The 24,537-nt window shown below is 45.0% G+C and overlaps 3 protein-coding genes across 5 annotated transcripts; 1 reads left to right on the forward strand and 2 right to left on the reverse strand.

Moving 5' to 3' along the window:
* The first annotated feature begins 1,689 nt into the window (after positions 1 to 1,689).
* On the forward strand, positions 1,690 to 5,954 carry znrf2a (zinc and ring finger 2a). Of its 3 annotated transcripts, none has more exons than XM_014143068.3 (6): positions 1,690 to 2,005; positions 2,352 to 2,537; positions 2,903 to 3,038; positions 3,729 to 3,824; positions 3,958 to 4,063; positions 4,242 to 5,954. In XM_014143068.3, the coding sequence occupies exons 2-6, from the start codon at positions 2,370 to 2,372 to the stop codon at positions 4,297 to 4,299; spliced, it is 564 nt and encodes a 187-aa protein (XP_013998543.1). In that variant the 5' UTR covers positions 1,690 to 2,005; positions 2,352 to 2,369; the 3' UTR covers positions 4,300 to 5,954. The 3 variants fall into 3 exon arrangements, with proteins under 3 accessions (XP_013998543.1, XP_013998544.1, XP_045550916.1); XM_014143069.3 differs by having other exon boundaries at positions 1,690 to 1,814; XM_045694960.2 differs by having other exon boundaries at positions 1,690 to 2,537.
* Positions 5,955 to 9,400: 3,446 nt separating this feature from the next.
* Positions 9,401 to 16,617, reverse strand: LOC106570608 (small nuclear ribonucleoprotein Sm D1). Its single transcript, XM_014143070.3, has 4 exons — positions 16,447 to 16,617; positions 15,474 to 15,550; positions 14,938 to 15,129; positions 9,401 to 9,638 (listed from the first exon to the last, which is right to left on the reverse strand). Exons 1-4 carry the CDS (start codon positions 16,458 to 16,460, stop codon positions 9,562 to 9,564), a joined length of 360 nt encoding a protein of 119 aa, XP_013998545.1. The 5' UTR covers positions 16,461 to 16,617; the 3' UTR covers positions 9,401 to 9,561.
* Positions 16,618 to 22,189: 5,572 nt separating this feature from the next.
* Positions 22,190 to 24,143, reverse strand: LOC106570620 (receptor-transporting protein 2). Its single transcript, XM_014143084.3, has 4 exons — positions 23,968 to 24,143; positions 23,507 to 23,672; positions 22,809 to 23,203; positions 22,190 to 22,356 (listed from the first exon to the last, which is right to left on the reverse strand). Exons 1-4 carry the CDS (start codon positions 23,975 to 23,977, stop codon positions 22,190 to 22,192), a joined length of 738 nt encoding a protein of 245 aa, XP_013998559.3. The 5' UTR covers positions 23,978 to 24,143.
* Between the last annotated feature and the right edge of the window lie 394 nt (positions 24,144 to 24,537).

Consider the following 24,537-nt stretch of genomic DNA (forward strand, 5'->3'; position numbering starts at 1 on the left):
GATTCACCTGTAATCAGGGACTGGTTTAGACCTGGGACACCAGGTGGGGGATTCACCTGTAATCAGGGACTGGTTTAGACCTGGGACACCAGGTGGGCGATTCCCCTGTAATCAGGGACTGGTTTAGACCTGGGACACCAGGTGGGGGATTCCCCTGTAATCAGGGACTGGTTTAGACCTGGGACACCAGGTGGGTGATTCCCCTGTAATCAGGGACTGGTTTAGACCTGGGACACCAGGTGGGGGATTCACCTGTAATCAGGGACTGGTTTAGACCTGGGACACCAGGTGGGTGATTCCCCTGTAATCAGGGACTGGTTTAGACCTGGGACACCAGGTGGGTGATTCCCCTGTAATCAGGGACTGATTTAGACCTGGGACACCAGGTGGGTGATTCCCCTGTAATCAGGGACTGGTTTAGACCTGGGACACCAGGTGGGTGATTCCCCTGTAATCAGGGACTGGTTTAGACCTGGGACACCAGGTGGGGGATTCACCTGTAATCAGGGACTGGTTTAGACCTGGGACACCAGGTGGGTGATTCCCCTGTAATCAGGGACTGGTTTAGACCTGGGACACCAGGTGGGCGATTCCCCTGTAATCAGGGACTGGTTTAGACCTGGCACACCAGGTGGGTGATTCCCCTGTAATCAGGGACTGGTTTAGACCTGGGACACCAGGTGGGGGATTCACCTGTAATCAGGGACTGGTTTAGACCTGGGACACCAGGTGGGCGATTCCCCTGTAATCAGGGACTGGTTTAGACCTGGGACACCAGGTGGGGGATTCACCTGTAATCAGGGACTGGTTTAGACCTGGGACACCAGGTGGGCGATTCCCCTGTAATCAGGGACTGGTTTAGACCTGGGACACCAGGTGGGCGATTCCCCTGTAATCAGGGACTGGTTTAGACCTGGGACACCAGGTGGGGGATTCCCCTGTAATCAGGGACTGGTTTAGACCTGGGACACCAGGTGGGTGTAGTTAATTATCTGTAGAACAGAAAACCAGCCAGCTCCGGACCTCATGGGGTAAGAATTGAATAGCCCTGCTGTAACAACAAAATGTGGAATAATTCAAGGGGTATGAATACAGTACTTTCTAATCTAAAGGCACTGTCTCTCTGAACATGGCAACTATAATACATTTAACTTTCTCTCTGAATAGTTTAAAGTCTTTACTTTGTCCTATAAGCATGTCTCTTGATTTGTATTTCAATTATTTAATACTTTTTTAGTCACGCTAATCTAATGTGTGTTTTCTGTTTGACCTCCAGTGTGTATGAAGGTATTCAATAAAACTGTTGGAGGAAGCAATGAGTCTGACTTTATATGTAAATATACCGTACATATTAAATATAATCTATATTACATATGACCGTTAAATATCTGACTGGCTTTTTATAAACACCTACAATGTCTATCCAGGGTTTCCCAAACTCCGTGCATGTTTTTTTTCTCCCCCCCCCCCTATCACTACACCACTAATTAAAATAATAAACTAATCATCAAGCTGTGATCATTTTAATCTGTCAGGGCAAAGACCAACACGTGCACGCACCGCTTGGGGTCGTGAAGACATCATTTTGGAAAACGCTTTGTAATAATCTGTCCGTGCGACTGTTGCTCATGGGCTTGACGTCACTTGACCTGTCACACACACACACACACACACACACACACACACAGGAGAAAGAGGGCATTAGGGCAAGTCCTGCTTCTCTCTCATAAACAATCACAGTCAGCAGACTAGACTACAGCAGAGCAGCTTGAACTCAGAGCGACGCAGATTTCTTTTAGACACTCGTGAGATCGGTAATAGCCTATATTTTAAATGTAGTTTGTAATCGAGAAGTGTGCATATAGTCACTAAAGTGGGACAGTCGCGGTGTAGGAGTTGTTGTGCGCAAACCACCCATGACCAAAGCGCGTGGAATACTTTGAATTGAAGAAGCAAGTTGGGAGTACATTTAGTCCATCGAAAATAATTCCGTTATATATTGGAGGTTACTTTTATTGACTTTTCAAACCAGTGATATTTTTTTGTTTCCCTTTGTTTTGGCTGTCTACACGACTGCTGGACTGGACACAGTCATGCGCTCTCTGTCTCTCTATTGTGACATCGAGTTTCCAGCATTTTTCCTAGGCTATTTCTGGTTTATTTGAATAGGGACAGATATAAACACATTGATATAGCGAACAAACAACTATCTGAAACTGTTCACAGTGTGTAGGACCATTTTCAACACCTAACCCTCTATGGGATTTTGGAAAGCTTTATGAGACTGTAGAGAACTTGCTAGGACTTGTGTTTCACAGACCTTACAGAACTTCATATTTTGTGGACATCAGAACAGGCCAGGAGCCATCATGGGTGTCAGGCAGAGCAGCCCCATGGCTGAGCGTCGAACCCGGGCGTATTCTAGCCCTGTCCCCTCCTCTGGAGGCAGCACTACCCCAGTGTTCAGATACACAGCTGGGCCTGGTGGCCCCCAAATTCACTACACCGGATGGAACCGACCCAGCTCCTACCAGCAGGTGTGTATGAGTGTAATGAAAGTGGTTCTGGAACAACAGTTGTGTGATGAGTAACTGCCTGACACATGAAGATTTGTTTTATCTCACCAAGCCCATGACAAGGCTTTAGTTCAGGAGGCTAACACAGTCTGGTGGTACACAGGTTCAAACCATGGTCACTTATGCCTGTGTGATTCAGTCATATCTATGTCCAGTAGCTTGACGCTTTGTGTGTGTGTGTGTGTGTGTGTGTGTGTGTGTGTGTGTGTGTGTGTGTGTGTGTGTGTGTGTGTGTGTGTGTGTGTGTGTGTGTGTGTGTGTGTGTGTGTGTGTGTGTGTGTGTGTGTGTGTGTGTGTGTGTGTGTGTGTGTGTGTGTGTCCACCAGATTAGTGTACCTGGACGGAGCAGGACGGATGTGTTTGGTGACAGTCTGGACGAGGAGGAGTCAGACTGGGAGAGAGGAGAACACCAGCTGATGATTGGCTCTCTACCACTTCACCTGTCCCCTAACCTACTGGCAGGTACGTGTGTGTGTTCCTGGGCCTGACTGTCTACATGACATCTTATTCCACAACAAGGAATCTGGGCTGTTCTCACTCGCTGGGCTGTTCTCACCCCCCTCCCCTCGCTGGGCTGTTCTCACCCCCTTCCCCTCGCTGGGCTGTTCTCACCCCCCTCCCCTCGCTGGGCTGTTCTCAACCCCCTCCCCTCGCTGGGCTGTTCTCACCCCCTTCCCCTCGCTGGGCTGTTCTCACCCCCCTCCCCTCGCTGGGCTGTTCTCACCCCCTCCCCTCGCTGGGCTGTTCTAAGCCCCTCCCCTCGCTGGGCTGTTCTCACCCCCTCCCCTCGCTGGGCTGTTCTCACCCCCCTCCCCTCGCTGGGCTGTTCTCACCCCCTCCCCTCGCTGGGCTGTTCTAAGCCCCTCCCCTCGCTGGGCTGTTCTAAGCCCCTCCCCTCACTGGGCTGTTCTCACCCCCCTCCCCTCGCTGGGCTGTTCTCACCCCCTCCCCTCGCTGGGCTATTCTAAGCCCCTCCCCTCGCTGGGCTGTTCTCACCCCCTCCCCTCGCTGGGCTGTTCTAAGCCCCTCCCCTCGCTGGGCAGATAAGAAGAGGACCTTGTGGTCATGATGACTCTGAATAATGACCATTGGTTAACCTATTTGTGTGTGTGTGTGTGTGAGCGCTGACATGTCTGGTTCTATATTTCCCAGGGTTCCACTGTCCTGTTTGCAGTAAGTTTTTGGTGTCAGATGAGATGGAGATCCACCTGATCATGTGTCTCACCAAGCCACGACTCGCCTACAACGGTCAGTGTGTGACTGTATGTGTGTGTGTGTGTGTGTTATGTCTTGTTTGTCTGCCTGTCCGTCTGGCCTTCTGATTGGCTAGCATGGTAGTGATGTCAGGTTGGTGATGATAATGTCGTGTGTTTTGTCCCAGAGGACGTTCTGGAGAAGGACAGTCAGGAGTGTGCCATCTGTCTAGATGAGATGGAGCAGGGAGACACCATCGCTAGACTGCCCTGTCTCTGTATCTACCACAAAGGGTAACTACACACACACACACACACACACACACACACACACACACACACACACACACACACCACACACACACACACGCACACACACACACACACACACGATCACAGTAAGATGCTGTTACTTTACTCGTGCTTCCCCCCCCCTCTCTCTCTCTCTCTCTCTCGTCTCTCTCTCTCTCAGGTGTATAGACGAGTGGTTTGAGGTGAATCGTTCGTGTCCAGAGCACCCCTCGGATTAAGGCTTCAGATACCCACGGCATGTCTACTATCTACCTAGTTCATCCAGATCTACGTGTTCATGACATGCTGGCCTATGAATCTACTTCATCCAGATCTACGTCCTCATGACATGCTGGCCTATGAATCTACTTCATCCAGATCTACGTCCTCATGACATGCTGGCCTATGAATCTACTTTACCTACATCTACGTCCTCATGGACATGCTGGCCTATGAATCTACTTCATCCAGATCTACGTCCTCATGACCATGCTGGCCTATGAATCTACTTCATCCAGATCTAGGTCTTCATGACATGCTGACCTATGAATCTACTTCATCCAGATCTAGGTCTTCATGACATGCTGACCTATGAATCTACTTCATCCAGATCTACGTCCTCATGACATGCTGGCCTATGAATCTACTTCATCCAGATCTAGGTCTTCATGACATGCTGACCTATGAATCTACTTCATCCAGATTTAGGTCTTCATGACATGCTGACCTATGAATCTACTTCATCCAGATCTAGGTCTTCATGACATGCTGGCCTATGAATCTACTTTTACATCTACGTCTTCATGACATGCTGGCCTATGAATCTACTTTACCTACATCTACGTCTTCATGACATGCTGGCCTATGAATCTACTTCATCCAGATCTACGTCCTCATGATATGCTGGCCTATGAATCTACTTCATCCAGATCTACGTCCTCATGACATGCTGGCCTATGAATCTACTTCATCCAGATCTATGTCCTCATGACATGCTTGCCTATGAATCTACTTCACCTAGATCTACGGCTGACCTGCTGGTCCGTGAATCTACTCTACTTATATCTACGTCTGACCAGTGTTTGAAGAAGAATGACTCTAGCCTGTAAAGTGCAGCCTACTGTTTTGCCACACCAGGATACCCTGATTTGCCTGGAATGCTCATTTAGAGACGCTCACCATAGACTTCAATAGACTGGGCCTGGACCCGTCTTCTGAGAGTTGTACCTCGACTGACTGACTGACTGACATCGAAGATGCTGCTCATGCTTCTATAAGACACTGATGAACGGATGTCGTCTGAATGATGACGACGTGAGGAGGAACACGGTGGTGCATGGACACACAGTGAGACTTCATATTCCTCTCAGATCTACTCTCGTGCTTAGTGGGTCGGGGTGGATACCTTCATTGTTAGTATTACTGTATTATAACAATGTAATAATGGGTTTGATTTTAACTGTAGAATGAGGGTATTTAGACAGCCGTTTCTACTGTAGTAAGAGACATGGTCTGAATGCTGTGGCTGAAACATGCAGCTCATTCTGACCTTCATTTGTACATACTTCTGTCAATGATGAAATCACATGTTCTGTCGACCTCCATTTTATTTCTGTGGTTGTGTAAAATCAATGTAAAAGTAGCATACAGGGAATTAAAAAACTTTGATTTACTCAGACATCACTGTGATATGTATATTTTGCATAAGAGCTTGTATTTGATTAATTAAGAACTAAAGCACAAATCAACTGCAGAATATATACTGTAACAATATGGTGATTATATATGTACACAATGTCATTAATGTATGTTACATATGTACTGTGTTTTAATATTACTGAATCAGAACCTTTTAGAGGTTTAAGAAACAAAGAATAAAAATATATGAAATTGATTTCTGAAGTAACTGATTTCATTCCTTAGACGTCCTTTAAATACATTAGTGTCTCCCATTTCAATTGAACCATTCATCTCTCCAACCTCCACTTCATTTCAGGCTTCATGGCGTCTGTCTGGGCACCCTAAACCCTATAGAGTGCACTACTTTTGACCAGAGCCCAATAGGGATGAATATCTTGGCCATGTTCTGTTATAATCTCCACCCAGAAGAGGACTGGCCACCCCTCATAGCCTGGTTCCTCTCTAGGTTTCTTCCTAGGTTCTGGCCTTTCTAGGGAGTTTTTCCTAGCCACCGTGCTTCTACACCTGCATTGCTTGCTGTTTGGGGTTTTAGGCTGGGTTTCTGTACAGCACTTTGAGATATCAGCTGATGTAAGAAGGGCTTTATAAATACATTTGATTTGGATCATCAACTAGATTCAGCCGCAAACAATTTTTTTCTTGGTCGGAACAGGCAGGGTCAGCAGGTAGCCTAGCGGTTAAAAAAGAGCTCTGGGCCAGTAATCGAAAGGTCACTGGTACAAATCCCCAAGCCCACGAGGTGAGAAATCTGCAGATGTGGCCTTGAGCAAGGTACTTCATTCAAGGTGTAGTCCTGCAGGGGTAGGAAGAGTGGATGAGGCACTTCATTGAAGGTGTAGTCCTGCATGGGTAGGGAGGGTTGGGAGAGTGGATGAGGGGGAGGAGAGACGGGAAATGGAAAGAAAGACCCTTTGTGACAGGCACATTTTTCAAATCAAATTTTATTTGTCACATGCGCTGAATATAGTAAGTGTAGACCTTACCTTGAAATGCTTACTGACAAGCCCTTAACTAACAAGAAAACATTTACTAAATAAAAAGTTATAAAGTAATAAAATAACTAAGCTTTATACAGGGGGTACCGGGTCAATATGCGGGGGGTACAGGTTAGTCGAGGTCATTTGTAAAGTGACTATGGATAGATAAACAGCGAGCAGCAGCAACGGGGGCATGGGGCAATGTAAATAGTCTGTGTAGCCATTTGATTAACTGTTCAGCAGTCTTACTTATGGCTTGGGGTTAGAAGCTGTTAAGGAGCCTTTTGGACCTAGACTTGGCACACCGATGCAGGAAGAACAGTCTATGACTAGCGTGGCTGGAGTCTGACAATTTTTCACGGTGTGAGTGAGGACAATATTATTCCATTTCTATTGTTGTCCCTTCTATTCTTTATATGGACTGGAGAAATGAATATCCTCCATGTTATTGTTAAACTCCATGTTACTTGGTGATCTCCTACTAGCTACGTCAGGAGAGTCTGAAAAATCCAAACTAATCGTAGCTAGCCGACTTGTCCATTACCTTCAGCCGGCCGGTGCAGGTGTCCATTACCTTCAGCCAGCCTGTGCAGTGAAATATAGCCGTGTTTCGCAGCTGGAGTCTCCTTTCATGAGCTGCTTCTGAAAGCAAAATACAAAGTGATCTGCTCTTGCTGACATGTTTCTGGACCAAAGCCTTGAGATAGTAAGCAAGTTACCAACCAGGTTCATGCTAGAATGCCAGCCGTGAAACCATAAAAAAGACCACCTGTTAAAATATTTAAAAGTGAAATAGTGATATAATCATTTACACTTTATACAACCCATCATCGCCCATGCAGTCGGCATTCTTAGTGTGTCCGGCTCATCTCATTGGCTAAAAGGGGCTTATTGAATTAAAAGGCATAGTGCATGACTTATGAGTGTTCATGGCTACAGTAAACACATTATTTGGCAATCAGGAGAAATGTCTTAAAGTCACAGCTAGGTTTATAAAATATGGCATACTCAATATCTTAGTTTTATTAAACCTGCTGGTTTTGAGTAGTGCTGAAAATGACTATCAAACTACACTGAACCAAAATATAAAATGCAACATTTAACAATTTAAAGACTTTACTGAGGTACAGTTCATTTAAGTCAAATCATTCATTTGAAATAAAGTCATTAGGCCCTCATCTATGGATTTCACACAACTGGGAACAGAGAAATGCATCGGTTGGTCACAGATACCTTTATGTTTTTAAGTAGGAGCGTGGATCACAAAACCAGTCAGTATCTGGTGTGACCACTATTTGCCTCATGCAGCGCGACACATCTCCTTCGCATAGAGTTGATCAGGCTGTTGATTGTGGCCTGTGGAATGTTGTCCCACTCTTCAATGTCTGTGGTAAGTTGCTGGATATTAGCGGGAACTGGAACATGCTGTCGTACACGTCAATCCAGGGCATTCCAAACGTGCTCAATGGGTGACATGTCTGGTGAGTATGCAGGCAATGGAAGAATTGGAACATTTTCAGCTTCCAGGAATTGTGTACAGATCCTTGCGACACAGGGCCATGCATTATCATGCTGCAACATGAGGCGATGGTGGCGGATGAATGGCACGACAATGGGCCTCAGGATCTTGTCACGGTATCACTGTGCACTCAAATTGCCATCGATAAAATGCAATTGTTGCCCATACCGTAAGCCTACCTCAACTAAGGGGCACACCGCTCACATCAGAAAACCGCTAACCCACACACGTGCTCTGCAGTTGTGTGGCCGGTTGGATGTACTGTCAAATTCTAAAACGACGGAGGCGGCTTATGGTAGAGAAATCAACATTCAATTCTCTAGCAACAGCTCTGGTGGACATTCCTGCAGTCAGCATGCCAATTGCACACTATCAAAAGTTGAGACATCTGTGGTGTTATGTGACAAAACTGCACATTTTAGAGTGGCCTTTTGTCCCCAGCAAAGTGCACCTGTGTAATAATGCTGTTTAATCAGCTTCTTGATATGCTACACCTGTCAGGTGGATGGATTATCTTGGCAAAGGAGAAATACTCACTAACAGGGATGTACAAAATTGGAGAGAAGCTTTTTGTGCATTTGGAACATTTCTGGGATCTTTTATTTCTGCTCACGAAACACATTACATGTTGTGTTTATATTTTAGTTCAGTACAAACCCCACTAACGCTTCCCTTACTAACCCTCAACAAAATACAAATAAACAGGGCAACGTTTCCACATACAGTTCATCTGCATGATAGAGACAATCATGTTATTGTATGTCATTCCAAAGACCTGCGACCCGTGCTGAATTCAACTAAAAAGTGATCCATTGTCATCTTACCATCTCGGGCCAGTATTTATCAGTGGCACTACGGATGGGTTACCAGTGGCGGTTATTTGGTAAACGTGTTATTGATGGACAAAGGATAAACTAGCCTCATACACCATCCTGTCCAACCCTGTAAGCCTGCGAGATGAAGATGGTGGAACGAGGTTAGCGCAAAGGATCAAATGTAACGTTTTCATGCAGCTGAAACATTATCATTCATTTACAAGATTAGATCCAGTCAGCCCACCCAAAAATGTTCCTCAGGAATAAAGCCTCAGACATGTTCAGATACAGTTCAACTAAAGAAAGGCAATAAAGCACAGACACTTCATTTGCTGTTCGTGTGAAACATCTTTAATGTACAAAATAAGAAAAAAATGAAAACATGGCTCGGGATTCACAAAAGTTTCCTGAGAGAGAGAAAAAAAAACAAGTGACAAACGTTGCTGTACAAACAGTAGGACTTGACTGACATCTGTGTCGTCAAGGCGATCATCTCCTGGGCCCTCCCCTGCCTCGGCCCCTCCCCCTGCCACGCCCTCTTCCTCTGCCCCTTCCACGCCCAGCCACTGGAGATTGAAGAGAGAGGGAGAGAAAGAGCGAAGGAAGAAATGATTAGAGATGAGTTACGCGTCACAAATGTCTAGACTCTCCCATTCCTTGGGTCTTGTTTGTCTTTGTTGGGAGATGTCGCTGACTGAACAGCATTTGCCTCATCAATACATTAGGCGGAATTGCCAGTTTTGATTCAAGTCTGATGAAGTAAATTTGAAGGCTCTCGTGCATGGCATCATCAGAAGGATGTAAAGGCTGACTCCATTTAGTCGACAAGCTGTTGGTGAACAGAGATTCTATTCGTCAAGCAGTAACCTACACCAGCCTGATTCACGCCTTCCATCACTAAGACGTGCTACTGAAATTGTATACGATTATATTACATAATGGTGCAACACTAATAATTTTAAAAAAAAAACACACATTTTATAACAAATGTGCTTTCTCCTGCGTTGGATAGTGATTGCTGACTGCGGTTCTGAAACAGTGCGCTGTTGAATTGGCGCCTTTTCTTAAACCATTTTGCTATGTGCATAATAGCAAAGTTAAACAGCATATTGGTGTTGAGAACAGCGGAGGCAGCAGTGGAGTTAGATGTAAAAACAGCCCTTGCCTTAAATGTCTAAGAAAATGGGGGAAATGTCATCTTAAATTAGGTCTATAATCAATAGCCTACCTGTAATTAGGTCTATAATCAATAGCCTAATTGTTAAACGTGCCTGGATTTATAAATCATCAATATACACAGTGCATTCAGAAAGTATTCAGACCACTTTACTTTTCCCACATTTTGTTAAGATACATCCTTATTCTAAAACAGATTAAAATAAAACATCCTCAGCAATCTAAACAAAGCCCCATAATGGCAAAGCGGAAACAGGGCAGATTTTTTTTGCAAGTTAATAAAAATAAAACAGAAATACCTCATTTACGTAAGTATTCAGACCCTTTGCTATGAGACCCAAAATTGATCTCAGGTGCATCCTGTTTCCATTGATCATCTTTGAGATGTTTCTACAACTTGATTGGAGTCCACCTGTGGTAAATTCGATTGATTGGACATGATTTGGTAAGCCACACACCCGTCTATATAAGGTCCCACAGTTGACAGTGCATGTCAGAGCAAAAACCAAGCCATGAGGTCGAAACAATTGTCCGTAGAGCTCTGAAAAAAGGATTGTGTCGAGGAACAGATCTGGGGAAGGGTACCAAAACATTTCTACAGCATTGAAGGTCCCCAAGAACAGTGGCCTCCATCATTGTTAAATGGAAGAATTACCACGACTCTTCCTAGAGTTGGCTGCTCAACCAAACGTAGAAATCGGGGGAGAAGGGAGGTGACCAAGAACCCAATGGTCACTGACAGAGCTGTAAAGTTCCTCTATGGAGATGAGAGAACCTTCCAGAAGGACAACCACCTCTGCAGCACTACACCAATCAGGCCTTTATGGTAGAGTAGCCTGACGGAAGCCACTCCTTAGTAAAAGTCACATGACAGCCTGCTTGGAGTTTGCCAAACGGCACCTAAAGACTCAGACAATGAGAAACAAGATTCTTTGGTCTGATGAAACCAATACTGGAACTCTTTGGCCTGAATGCCAAGTGTCACATCTGGAGGAAACCGTGTCACCATCCCTACAGTGAAGCATGATGGTGGCAGCATCATGCAGTGGGGATGTTTTTCAGCGACAGGGACTGGGAGACTAGTCAGGATCGAGGTGATGAACAGAGTAAAGTACAGGGAGATCCTTGATGAAGTCCTGAGCGCTCTGGAGCAGGTTCTCAGACTGGGGCGAATGTTCACCTTCCAACAGGACAACAACCCTAAGCACACAACCAAGACAGCACCGGAGTGGCTTTGAGACACGTCTCTGAATATCCTTTAGTGACCCAGCCAGAGCTCAGACTTGAACCCCATCGAAAATCTCTGGAGACCGGAAAATAGCTGTGCAGCGATGCTCCCCATCCAACCTGACAGAGCTTGAGATGATCTGCAGAGAAGAATGGGAGAAACTCCCCAAATACAGGTGTGCCAAGCTTGTAGCATCATACCCAAGAAGACTCAAGGCTATAATCGCTGCCAAAGGTGCTTCAACAAAGTACTGAGTAAAGGGTCTGAATACTTATGTAAATGTGATATTCTATTAAAAAGCATCAGACAAGCTTAGTGTGTTTTAATCAAATCACCTATAGGATGTGTATAAATGGACAAATAAATGGGTTTTAAAAAAAAGTGAAAACTTATCGTCTAAAAGAACAGACTCTTGGTGGATCAAGATGTTGTGTGTCGAGGACAATCCTATACAGATTCTATTTCAACTCACCTTACTCAGAACTGCTGTGGAAGACTTAATGTCTCAATACCCAGAAGCCCTTCAGGAGGAAGGTTGGCTACCTTACATCACCCCAATTACTCAACCTAGTCATGATGACCTGCCTTCGATCCTATCACCACCATCTTCAAAACAGTTTCTTCATTACATATCTGAAGTGCAAGCTATTGTTAATCGCTCCCTGTTCACAGGCACTTTGCACTGAACTGCTATGGTTAAACGCCTTCTGAAGAAAAGTAATCGAGATTCTTCGGCCAATCGCCAACCTTCTATGCTTAAGCAAAATTCGGGAGAAATTGGTATTCAAATAGCAAAATAATTTTTTAGGTGACGACTATTAAAAATTAAAAGACAATCTTGTTCCCGTGCCTACCACAGCCTTAGTTAAAGCAGTAAATTATCTTAGAGCCAACACCGATGCCAAACAGCTCTAGCAAACTCTTGGATTTAAGTGCTGCATTTGACGCTGTTGACCATGATGTCCTTCTGGACAGACTGGAGAGGTGGGTTGGCCTCTCCAGTCCAGTTCTAAATTGGTTTAGGACCTATTTAACCTCTCTGGGATAGGGGGCAGTATTTTCACGTCCGGATGAAAAGCATGCCCAAAGTAAACTGCCTGATACTCAGGCCCAGAAGCTAGGATATGCATATAATTAGTAGATTTGGATAGAAAACACTGAAGTTTCTAAAACTGTTAGAATAATGTCTGAGTATAACAGAACTGATTTGGCAGGCAAAACCCCGAGCACAATCCACTCAGGGCGGAATTTTTTTTAATTTGGCGCACTACAATTTCACTGGATGTTGTCAAATCAATCTTGCTAGCGGGATTCGAGCTTAAGGGATTCATAAGAGGTTAACAGGTAGTGTTTTTGGTCACCATTGGTGAACATAACTCAGAGAAAATCCTTATCACATGAGACGCTCCACAAGGCTTGATTTTGAGTCCGGCACTGTTAAGTTTATATACACAGTGCCAGTCAAAAGTTTGTACACCTACTCATTCAAGGGTTTTGCTTTATTTTTGTATTCTTACATTGTAGAATAATAGTGAAGACATCAAAACTATGAAATAACACATATGGAATCATGTAGTAACCAAAAAAAGTGTTAAACAAATCAAAATATTTTATATTTGAGATTCTTCAAAGTAGCCACCCTTTGCCGCGATGACAGCTTTGCACTCATAGCATTCTCTCAACCAGCTTCACGAGATAGTCACCTGGAATGCATTTAAATTAACAGGTGTGCCTTCTTAAAAGTTAATTTGTGGAATTTCTTTCCTCAATGCATTTGAGCCAATCAGTTGTGTTGTGACATGGTAGGGTTGGTATACAGAAGATGGTCTTTTACCAAATAGGGCCAAGTCCATATTATGGCAAGAACAGCTCAAATAAGCAAAGAGAAATGACAGTCCATCATTACTTTAAGACATGAAGGTCAGTCAATACGGAAAATGTCAAGAACTTTAAACATTTCTTCAAGCGCTGTCGCAAAAACCATCAAGCGCTATGATGAAACTGGCTCTCACGAGGACCGCCACAGGAAAGGAAGACACAGTTACCTCTGCTGCAGAGGATAAGTTCATTAGAGTTAACAGCCTTAGAAACTGCAGCGCAAATAAGTCCTTCAGAGTTCAAGAAACAGACATATCAACATCAACTGTTCAGGGGAGACTGTGTGAAATCAGGCCTTCATGGTCAAATTGCTACAAAAGGACACCAATAATAAGAAGAGACTTGATTGGGCCAAGAAATACAAGCAACTGACATTAGACCGGTGGAAATGTGTCCTTTGATCTGATGAGTCCAAATTTGAGATTTTTGGTTCCATCCGCCGTGTCTTTGTGAGACGCAGAGTAGGTGCATCAGATGACCTGGCCTCCACAATCACCCAACCTCAACCCAATTGACGGTTTGGGATGAGTTGGACCACAGAGGGAAGCAAAAGCAGCCAACATGTGCTCAGCATATGTGGGAACTCCTTCAAGACTGTTGGAAAATCATTCCAGGTGAAGCTGGTTGAGAGAATGCCAAGAGTGTGCAAAGCTGTCATCACGTCAAAGGCTACTTTGAAGAATCTAAAATATATTTTGATTCGTTTGACACTTTTTTTGTCACTAGATGATTCCATGTGTTATTTCATAGTTGATGTTTTCACAACTATTCTACAATGTAGAAAATAGTACAAATAAAGAAAAACCCTTGAATGAGTAGGTGTGTCCAAACATTTGACTGACACATACACATTTCCCCGTGGCAGCATTATCAGAAAGCACAGCATTGATCTTCCCTGCTACACATCTTTACATTTCTGTGTCAGAGGATTTTAGCGCCACGGATTAATTTAACTGTATTAGCGATTTAAATACTTTGGATGGCTCACAACTTCTTCCAGCTAAATCAAGACGAGTTACTTATTGTTGGAGCCAAGGCACAGAATCTGTGTGCACATTTTAATTCACAGGCAATAAAGATAAAACACCAGGTAAAAAAACCTGTCTGTTATTTTAGACTGAACTAAATTTCTAATCAAATTAGTGGCCTTTGATCATGGCCCTGAAACGCTGCAGTGAGTACAGGTTACAGCCAAACGACCTAACACCGGACTGAATTCACCAGAAAGTCTGGCTAGCCAACTCTGCTGTGTTGGTTCTGGGCTGGCACAAAAGCTTTCACAGTCTATACCAGGGGAACTAAACTCTGATCCTACGAGGTCCGGAACCTGCTGGGTTTCTCTTCTAACTGACAATTCATTGCACACCTGGTGTCCCAGGTCTAACTCAGTCCCTGATTTGAACAATGGAAAAAATGCTGTGGAACTGGCTTTCGAGAACCAGGAATCAACTGAGGTGGAATCTAAAAAGTATTCCTCGATTTCCCTCTGATCGCCAGAGTGAGGCAAAGACAGGAACCTTCGATATTCCACTGATATGTTGACCAGCCTCACACCCCTCCTCCCAGTCTCCTTGTGTACTCACCAGCCTCTCTCTTCTTGGACTTGACCTTGGGTTCAATGTCGACCAGCAAGGTGTCCAGTGGCAGACTGTCCGGCAGGATGAAGTATCTGATGTTGTTGCCACGGATACTGAGGCTCTCCAGCTGGGTGGGCTCGCGGTTCTTCAGAGTCATCTTCACCGCCTTCAGGTGAGTGTTCATACTCACATCCACACCTGAGGCACACAGTTAATGACAACTGTTAATGTTACGGTAATGCACTCTCATTCACATCTACCCTACTCATAGGTGTCTAATGTTACGGTAATGCACTCTCATTCACATCTACCCTACTCATAGGTGTCTGACAAAAAGCACCAACTTTAATCTAACCGTGTAGTTTCCTAATAAAAATATCACTTGGGACAACATGCTACAATAGTAAACATTGTTTGGACTGAGCAGCTATAGCACCCTAAACTTGACTTTTGTCCTTGTTTACATTGGATGCATCTCAATAGTCCTAAGTGGAGGTGTAGTAGCCATTGTTCAGCCAGACATGAGGGGACATGGTCCATACCCGTGATAGTTCCATGGACCTGGGTTCCATTCTTCAGCTCAATGGTCACAGTCTCATGGCTGAGTTTCATCAAAAAACTACAGGGGGGGGGGAAAAACAGCTTGGTTATGAGTAGAGGCAATGCTACAAGAAATGCTGTTTCATCAAGTTGTGAATATCTCTTACTAACTTAACGAGACATTGTTTTTACAGAAACGGGTTTAAAAACAGGTTTTTATTAAGGGTCTCGTATTTTTCGCCTGTAGTCCATTCTAGACCACTCAGTAGGGTACCAAGTTCTCCCACTTCTACAAGCGGAAAATGGAAGGCCCTGGATAAAAACGTGTTTAAAACGCTTATTTGATCGCTAAGGACACATTGAACCCGACGAATCGTAAGTATTTTGGTGAAACCGAGTAGTTTAGATTGGGTTGATCAAGTACGGCAGGCTACGGAAGCTCCCGCACCGAGCCATCAGTCTAAACAATGTTGGCTCGTTGCAGGACGAAGCAAGAGGTAAGTAGCTACTTAGTTTGCTGTGTGCAATGTCCAAAACAAACGAGAAAGATAACCAGAACACTAGACAAGAGCACAACATTGTTTTGAACTATTGTTGGTGGGAAACCACCCAGGTCCCTGCCTGCACTGTGGTTTACTAGCTTACTGTTAGCAAGCTAAAGTTAATAGCACGTTAGCAAATAACAATGGCGTATAGAAAGCCGCCAGGTAGTTCAACGGCAGTTGTACGATTGCGTTGCATATTATTATCATCGCGGTTGAAAGCACGTTCATTATATAACAAAATAATAACTTAGCTAGTCGCTTTTGCATCTCTCTCATGCAATCACATCAACTAACGTTAAACTACTTCCCGCCTCAGAATCCAGCGAACAAACCGCACTCCAAATCTAAATCAATCCAGCTACTCAACCCCATATTTTTCACCTTGCATTGAAGCATAAAACTAAAGATGATTTTATTTGAATATGCTTACCGTACGAGTTTCATGTTGGTGATGGATTGCAGACAAATCCTCCACCAAAGACAAAAAAAATTACAGCGTACAAGTGGGATCACAGGCCGCTGTTGTATGAAATACGTTCTCGTCGCAGGATCACTGACGTCATAAAAACGCGACCGAACCAGGAAATGCAAAAAGGAAAGATGGATGAACATTGACTTCTGGTGGTTGATTAGAAATGCATGACAGTAAAGATTGAGTCTTAAAGTATGAGCAATTGTTGGCGCACATTAATCAATGTTGTTTGTTTAATGAGGTTGTCCAACTCTCATGTTAAAAAGCATTTATACTGTAACAAGAAGCAAGTGTTCTATAGTGACAAAATATGTAGTCATCATCAATGAAATAAAAGTACATTGAACTAATTTTTTATTTTTATTTTTTACTTTACTTTTATTTTATTGAGAGTAAACTTATGTCTGACACTGATTCCTTGGCCACACATTGAACGTCGCTGTCTTTCATATGGACTGGGAATGTATCAGGTATCGGCTATGAAAATGCAAATAACACTAAAGTTTATGGTTGTCAGGGTTACAGTAATATAAAAAGCAGACGCCTGGGTTACAACCTATAACGCAGCCACTGGTCTCGTTAAATAAAGTACCAAGAAAATACAAAACAAAGACATTTTTTAATTGAAACCTTATCGTGAACAAAATTGCGATAAACAAACAATGGTGTCGTACAAAAATATAAAGATTCCAAATCCATACTCCAGCGGTCCAGTTTATGGTTTGTGTGATCTGTGCGCTTCACGGTACACCCTACTATAAACTACTGCACTACTAAAGTAACGTAAACATTTTAACATCTGCTGAACTGTGTACGTGACCAAAAAACTTTGATTTACTTCAGATGGTTACATTTGAGTCATTTAGAGACGCTCTTATCCAGAGTAACGTACAGAAGCAATTAGGTTTAAATGCATTGCTCATGGGCACTAACATATTTTTCACATAGGATTCAAACCAGCGACCTTTCGGTTATTGGCCCAACGCTCTTAACCACTAGGCTGGTTGCACACTAAACTTTAGAAAAGTGCCCTACACACAACAGTGAAATTAAACCATGATTGCCTTTTCTGATTGATTTCTAAATCCAATCACTACTTTTATTAAGTAGAACAACATGGCTTATTAGAATTAAATAAATTCTTTCAGAATTTATATTATAATCTTGTATGCAGCAGATTCATCTCTATAAAGTAGACTACATTATAATCATCCTAGCTACAGTCTCTATCAGAACTAATGTCTTTATTACACCAACACAATGCAAAGAACAGCCTCCTGGCCTGTACCTAGTCAGGGGCTGTATGTATCAAACGTCTCCGAGTAGAAGTGCTGATCTAGGATCAGTTTAGCCTTTTAGATCATAATGAATACGATTATATGGACAGGGGGGACCTGATCCTAGACCAGCATTGTGAAGCAATGAAAGGTGAAAAACACCCAAACAATAATACAAATATTCTTTGCACTTTGCTTGGAAAAAGGGGTTCGTCAATAAAAATGATTGAAAATAAAGGCAGAATGATCAACTCAGCCATGGACTTTGTTTCTAAAGATTAGCCGTGTCAGTATTGATCTGGATAATTAAAGGTTGAATACAAACTAAAACAACTCTCCCTGGTCTTAGGCTGAGGCATACCACATACCACAGTCAGTCCATCAGTAGCGGAATGGATATAAAAGTTAAAATCACTAAAATCACTCATACATGATTGTATTTAAACGCAGTGCCTTCTTCAGGGTTCAGGTTTAAGGATCAGACTCATCATAATGGTTAGCTAGTTAGCTAAAAACACAAAGACACTGTCTGACTATGTATATGGTTGTGTCCAGGCAACACACCATGTAGCGGACTAAACCCCACTCCCCCATGCAGCGGACTAAACTCCACTAACCCCATGTAGCGGACTAAACTCCACTCCCCCATGTAGCGGACTAAACCCCACTAACCCCATGTAGAGGACTAAACTCCACTCCCCCATGCAGCGGACTAAACTCCACTAACCCCATGTAGCGGACTAAACTCCACTCCCCCATGCAGCGGACTAAACTCCACTCCCCATGTAGCGGACTAAACTCCACTAACCCCATGTAGCGGACTAAACTCCACTCCCCCATGTAGCGGACTAAACTCCACTCCCCATGTAGCGGACTAAACTCCACTAACCCCATGTAGCGGACTAAACTCCACTCCCCCATGTAGCGGACTAAACTCCACTAACCCCATGTAGCGGACTAAACTCCACTCCCCCATGTAGCGGACTAAACTCCACTAACCCCATGTAGCGGACTAAACTCCACTCCCCATGTAGCGGACTAAACTCCACTCCCCCATGTAGAGGACTAAACTCCACTAACCCCATGTAGAGGACTAAACTCCACTAACGCCCATGTAGAGGACTAAACTCCACTCCCCCATGTAGAGGACTAAACTCCACTCACCCCATGTAGAGGACTAAACTCCACTCACCCCATGTAGAGGACTAAACTCCACTCCCCCATGTAGAGGACTAAACCCCACTCCCCCATGCAGCGGACTAAACTCCACTCCCCCATGTAGAGGACTAAACTCCACTCCCCCATGTAGCGGACTAAACTCCACTCCCCCATGTAGCGGACTAAACTCCACTCCCCCATGTAGCGGACTAAACTCCACTAACCCCATGTAGCGGACTAAACTCCACTCCCCATGCAGCGGACTAAACTCCACTAACCCCATGTAGCGGACTAAACTCCACTCCCCATGTAGCGGACTAAACCCCACTCCCCCATGTAGCGGACTAAACTCCACTAACCCCATGTAGCGGACTAAACTCCACTACCCCCATGCAGCGGACTAAACTCCACTCCCCATGTAGAGGACTAAACTCCACTAACCCCATGTAGAGGACTAAACTCCACTAACCCCATGTAGAGGACTAAACTCCACTCCCCCATGTAGAGGACTAAACCCCACTCCCCCATGTAGCGGACTAAACTCCACTCCCCCATGTAGCGGACTAAACTCCACTAACCCCATGTAGCGGACTAAACTCCACTCCCCCATGTAGCGGACTAAACTCCACTCCCCCATGTAGCGGACTAAACTCCACTAACCCCATGTAGAGGACTAAACTCCACTAACCCCATGTAGCGGACTAAACTCCACTCCCCCATGTAGAGGACTAAACTCCACTCCCCCATGTAGAGGACTAAACTCCACTAACCCCATGTAGCGGACTAAACTCCACTCCCCATGTAGCGGACTAAACTCCACTAACCCCATGTAGAGGACTAAACTCCACTAACCCCATGTAGCGGACTAAACTCCACTCCCCCATGTAGCGGACTAAACTCCACTAACCCCATGTAGAGGACTAAACTCCACTAACCCCATGTAGCGGACTAAACCCCACTCCCCCATGTAGCGGACTAAACTCCACTAACCCCATGTAGCGGACTAAACTCCACTCCCCCATGTAGCGGACTAAACCCCACTCCCCCATGTAGCGGACTAAACTCCACTCCCCATGTAGCGGACTAAACTCCACTCCCCATGTAGCGGACTAAACTCCACTCCCCCATGTAGCGGACTAAACTCCACTCCCCATGTAGCGGACTAAACTCCACTCCCCATGTAGCGGACTAAACTCCACTCCCCCATGTAGCGGACTAAACTCCACTCCCCCATGTAGAGGACTAAACTCCACTCCCCATGTAGCGGACTAACCTCCACTCCCTCATGTAGAGGACTAAACTCCACTCCCCATGTAGCGGACTAAACTCCACTCCCCATGTAGCGGACTAAACTCCACTCCCCCATGTAGCGGACTAAACTCCACTCCCCCATGTAGCGGACTAAACTCCACTCCCCCATGTAGCGGACTAAACCCCACTCCCCCATGTAGCGGACTAAACTCCACTCCCCCATGTAGCGGACTAAACTCCACTCCCCCATGTAGCGGACTAAACTCCACTCCCCCATGTAGCGGACTAAACTCCACTCCCCCATGTAGCGGACTAAACTCCACTCCCCATGTAGCGGACTAAACTCCACTCCCCCATGTAGCGGACTAAACTCCACTCCCCATGTAGCGGACTAAACTCCACTAACCCCATGTAGAGGACTAAACTCCACTCCCCCATGTAGCGGACTAAACTCCACTCCCCCATGTAGAGGACTAAACTCCACTCCCCATGTAGCGGACTAAACTCCACTCCCCCATGTAGCGGACTAAACTCCACTCCCCCATGTAGCGGACTAAACTCCACTCACCCCATGTAGCGGACTAAACTCCACTCCCCCATGTAGCGGACTAAACTCCACTCCCCCATGTAGCGGACTAAACTCCACTCCCCCATGTAGCGGACTAAACTCCACTCCCCATGTAGCGGACTAAACTCCACTACCCCCATGTAGCGGACTAAACTCCACTAACCCCATGTAGCGGACTAAACTCCACTCCCCATGTAGCGGACTAAACTCCACTCCCCCATGTAGCGGACTAAACTCCACTACCCCATGTAGCGGACTAAACTCCACTACCCCATGTAGCGGACTAAACTCCACTAACCCCATGTAGCGGACTAAACTCCACTAACCCCATGTAGCGCACTAAACTCCACTCCCCCATGTAGCGGACTAAACTCCACTAACCCCATGTAGAGGACTAAACTCCACTCCCCATGTAGCGGACTAAACTCCACTCCCCCATGTAGAGGACTAAACTCCACTCCCCCATGTAGAGGACTAAACTCCACTCCCCATGTAGAGGACTAAACTCCACTAACCCCATGTAGCGCACTAAACTCCACTCCCCCATGTAGCGGACTAAACTCCACTCCCCCATGTAGCGGACTAAACTCCACTCCCCCATGTAGCGGACTAAACCCCACTCCCCCATGCAGCGGACTAAACTCCACTAACCCCATGTAGCGGACTAACCTCCACTCGCCCATGTAGCGGACTAAACTCCACTCCCCCATGTAGCGGACTAAACTCCACTAACCCCATGTAGCGGACTAAACTCCACTCCCCCATGTAGCGGACTAAACTCCACTCCCCCATGTAGCGGACTAAACTCCACTCCCCCATGTAGCCTAGCCTGGCTAATTGTTTTATTCCTTGGTCTCTGGCTCTTTAATCAGGCTAGCATGGACAGACTCTATCCCTTGTTAGCTAGTGACTAACTAAGAATTATAATCATAGCCAAAGCCATGTATTTCTGTCTATAATGCGTTGGTCATCGCTAGCTGGCTACATGGCTAGTTACCCACCACCGTTCTGCTACTGAACTGGCTGACGTGAATATCTGTATGTGATGCCACATTACGCTGGTTCAAGCTGATGCCAGCGCTGTGTTTATTTTGGGGGGATTTTTGTTGTTGTTGTTGTATGGTTTAAATGGTAAGAGCTAGGTAGCTAGATACATAGAGAGTACATCGTTGTTGGCCTCTCAATTTAGTGTTGTTAAATCATTAAAGCTACCTAGCTACAACTGTCTAAAATAGCTAACGTTAGCTAACAAGCTAGCTAATGATACAGCATCTAGCTGATAGAATCTAACGTTACTTAGCTAGCTATCAATCTACTACTAACACCACCATCAATTCACTGGGTCACCAGTCAGGCATCCAAACATTCACACTGGCAGAATAGCGTTATTTCATTCTTTTCCTTGTCGACTACCCACCATCCTTCCTTTCTTTCTCTCCAACCTCAGTTATTCTGAGTGATGATTCGAGCTGCTGCTGTTTCTGTTGTTGTTACCAGGAAGAGGCATCATGTGCATGCGCAGCACAAGCTGTCTCTGGCCACTTCCACCTGATTGGTCAGTAAATGTCTTTGTCTCTGTGTACTCTGTCTCTGTGTACTCTGTCTCTGTGTACTCTGTCTCACAGATGGTTTAGAAAGGTTGGTAAACCTGCCTCAGATTTGGCCAAACCATTGACGTAAAAAACATTCGAAACACATGAAAGTCTTCCCATTCTGTATGTTTATTACACATAATACATGTTTACTACACAACTCCAAAGTACAAGTAAGTTATGGATAAAATATTAGGTCATTGCTATTGGCCAACGATAGTACATTGCATTAAGCTACATAAAGCTACATAAGCTACATAAAGATTGTATGGAGTCCATAGGCACATTATAGATAGTGCTGTTCTTAATATTTTTACAACGAATTCTAGACAGCATTAGGATATACGTTCCCCCCACTGTCTCTCTGTCACACACACACACTTTCTCTCTGTCACACACACACACACACACTTTCTCTCTGTCCCACACACACACACTTTCTCTCTGTCACACACTTTCTCTCTTTTTCTCTACTCTTGACAGCAGATGCCCAGTCTGCAGGCTTCACACAGGGCTTTCTCATGGGGCCTCGTCGACACCTTCTCTGACACACTCCTCCTCCTCTCCCTCCTCCTCCTCCTCCCTCCTCCTCATCCTCCTCCTCCTCTTCCTCCTCATCCTCCTCCTCATCCTCCTCATCCTCGTCGTAGCAGTTCTCCTTAATTTTTCCAAACAATCCAAGCAGTGCCTCCTCCACCTCGTTCTGGGAGAAACCTGGGAGTTCAAACTCTTCCCGGCAGCGTTTGCATGCCTGGCCGTACGGCCGCATCAGCACGGTCCCCCTGGCTGTCGTATCCCGCAGACGGTACCGGAACACTAGCACCACCCGCGCCGACCGCCACGTCTTAGAGCACTCACCACACTGGAACCTGATGGAGAGAGGTAGAGGGGGAGAGAGAGAGGGGGACAGAGAGGGGGAGAGGTGGAGGGGGAGAGAGAGACGGGCACAGGGAGGGGGAGAGAGAGAGGAAGAGAAGTAGAGGGGGAGAGAGAGGGGGGGAGAGAGGGGGAGAGAGAGAGAGAGAGCATTTGAAGGAAAGCATGTCTATCCGTTCATTTTAGACAAGTGGTCAGTTTCCACTGGTGCTGCTCTATGTGGAACTGAGTCAGGAAACCACAGGCATACACAACACATAACAAGCATAAAGACAATGATAGGAAGAGATACCTACCGCCCATAGGCACAGTGGCTGTACACCCTCCATCCTCTCCTCCTCTCCTCCTTGGTGAGTGTTTCTGACAGGCCATAGTTGAAGTGGAAGGCCCACTGGTCACTGCTGTCCAACTCCTCATCCAACATCTCCTCAAAACACTCTGACCACAGGGTGGGCGTCCAGTCTGGGTTACACACACACACACACACACACAATAACAAGCACGCACACACACATAGACAAACATGCATGTGCACGTACGCAAACAACACACACACATTTAGACAGGACCGGACTGGTTCGGGTAATGCAGCAAGGGCTTAGCTATTAAATAACTTTCCTGATTAATGCATATAAATAGGCCTAGCCCTACTTCCTTTATATAAATAAACAAACAAGCTAGATCACAGATCATATGTCCCCCCAAAAAACGGCATAATAGGATAAAAGAAAGTAACTTAAAAGTATTCATTGCCTACCTGTGCTCATGATCGTCAATGTCGGAGAACAAATGAAGAAAGAAATGCTGTTGAAGAACAAATTGCTGTTGAAGAACAAATGATCTATTTGTGTGGTTATGATATTGCTCGGTATGAGCTGAATATTTTATATGGTCCTGGTGGTATTCCCCTGACGTTGGGATTTGGAAAACGAAACTTACCGTGTGTTTTCTCTTCCCCACAGCCCAGTCCGTACGTAGTATGCAGTCTGTCACTGTACCCTATTGAAGACCAGCCCTTCAGCACAGATTGCCCATTATATTTACCAGGGGCCTCATGTATCAATATTGCGTAGAAACTATTCTAAAATATCACATAAAAAAAGTGTAATTTATCAAACAATCCTACGAGCGTCATATGTACACCGATAGGAGATAACCATTAATAAATACAAATTGTTCTCAGCCTCAGTGCTTGTGCACGACCTAGGCTATTTGCATTTTCGAAACGCCTCTATTTAACCATATATGGTGAAAATCATCCCTTTAAAGCCTGTGGGGAATATCTAGATTTTTTTTTTTTTACATTTATATATATTTTTGTAGCTTT

This window comes from Salmo salar, chromosome 14, assembly GCF_965601325.2.
Source record: "Salmo salar chromosome 14, fSalSal1, whole genome shotgun sequence".
In the NCBI taxonomy this organism is placed as follows: Eukaryota; Metazoa; Chordata; class Actinopteri; order Salmoniformes; family Salmonidae; genus Salmo; species Salmo salar.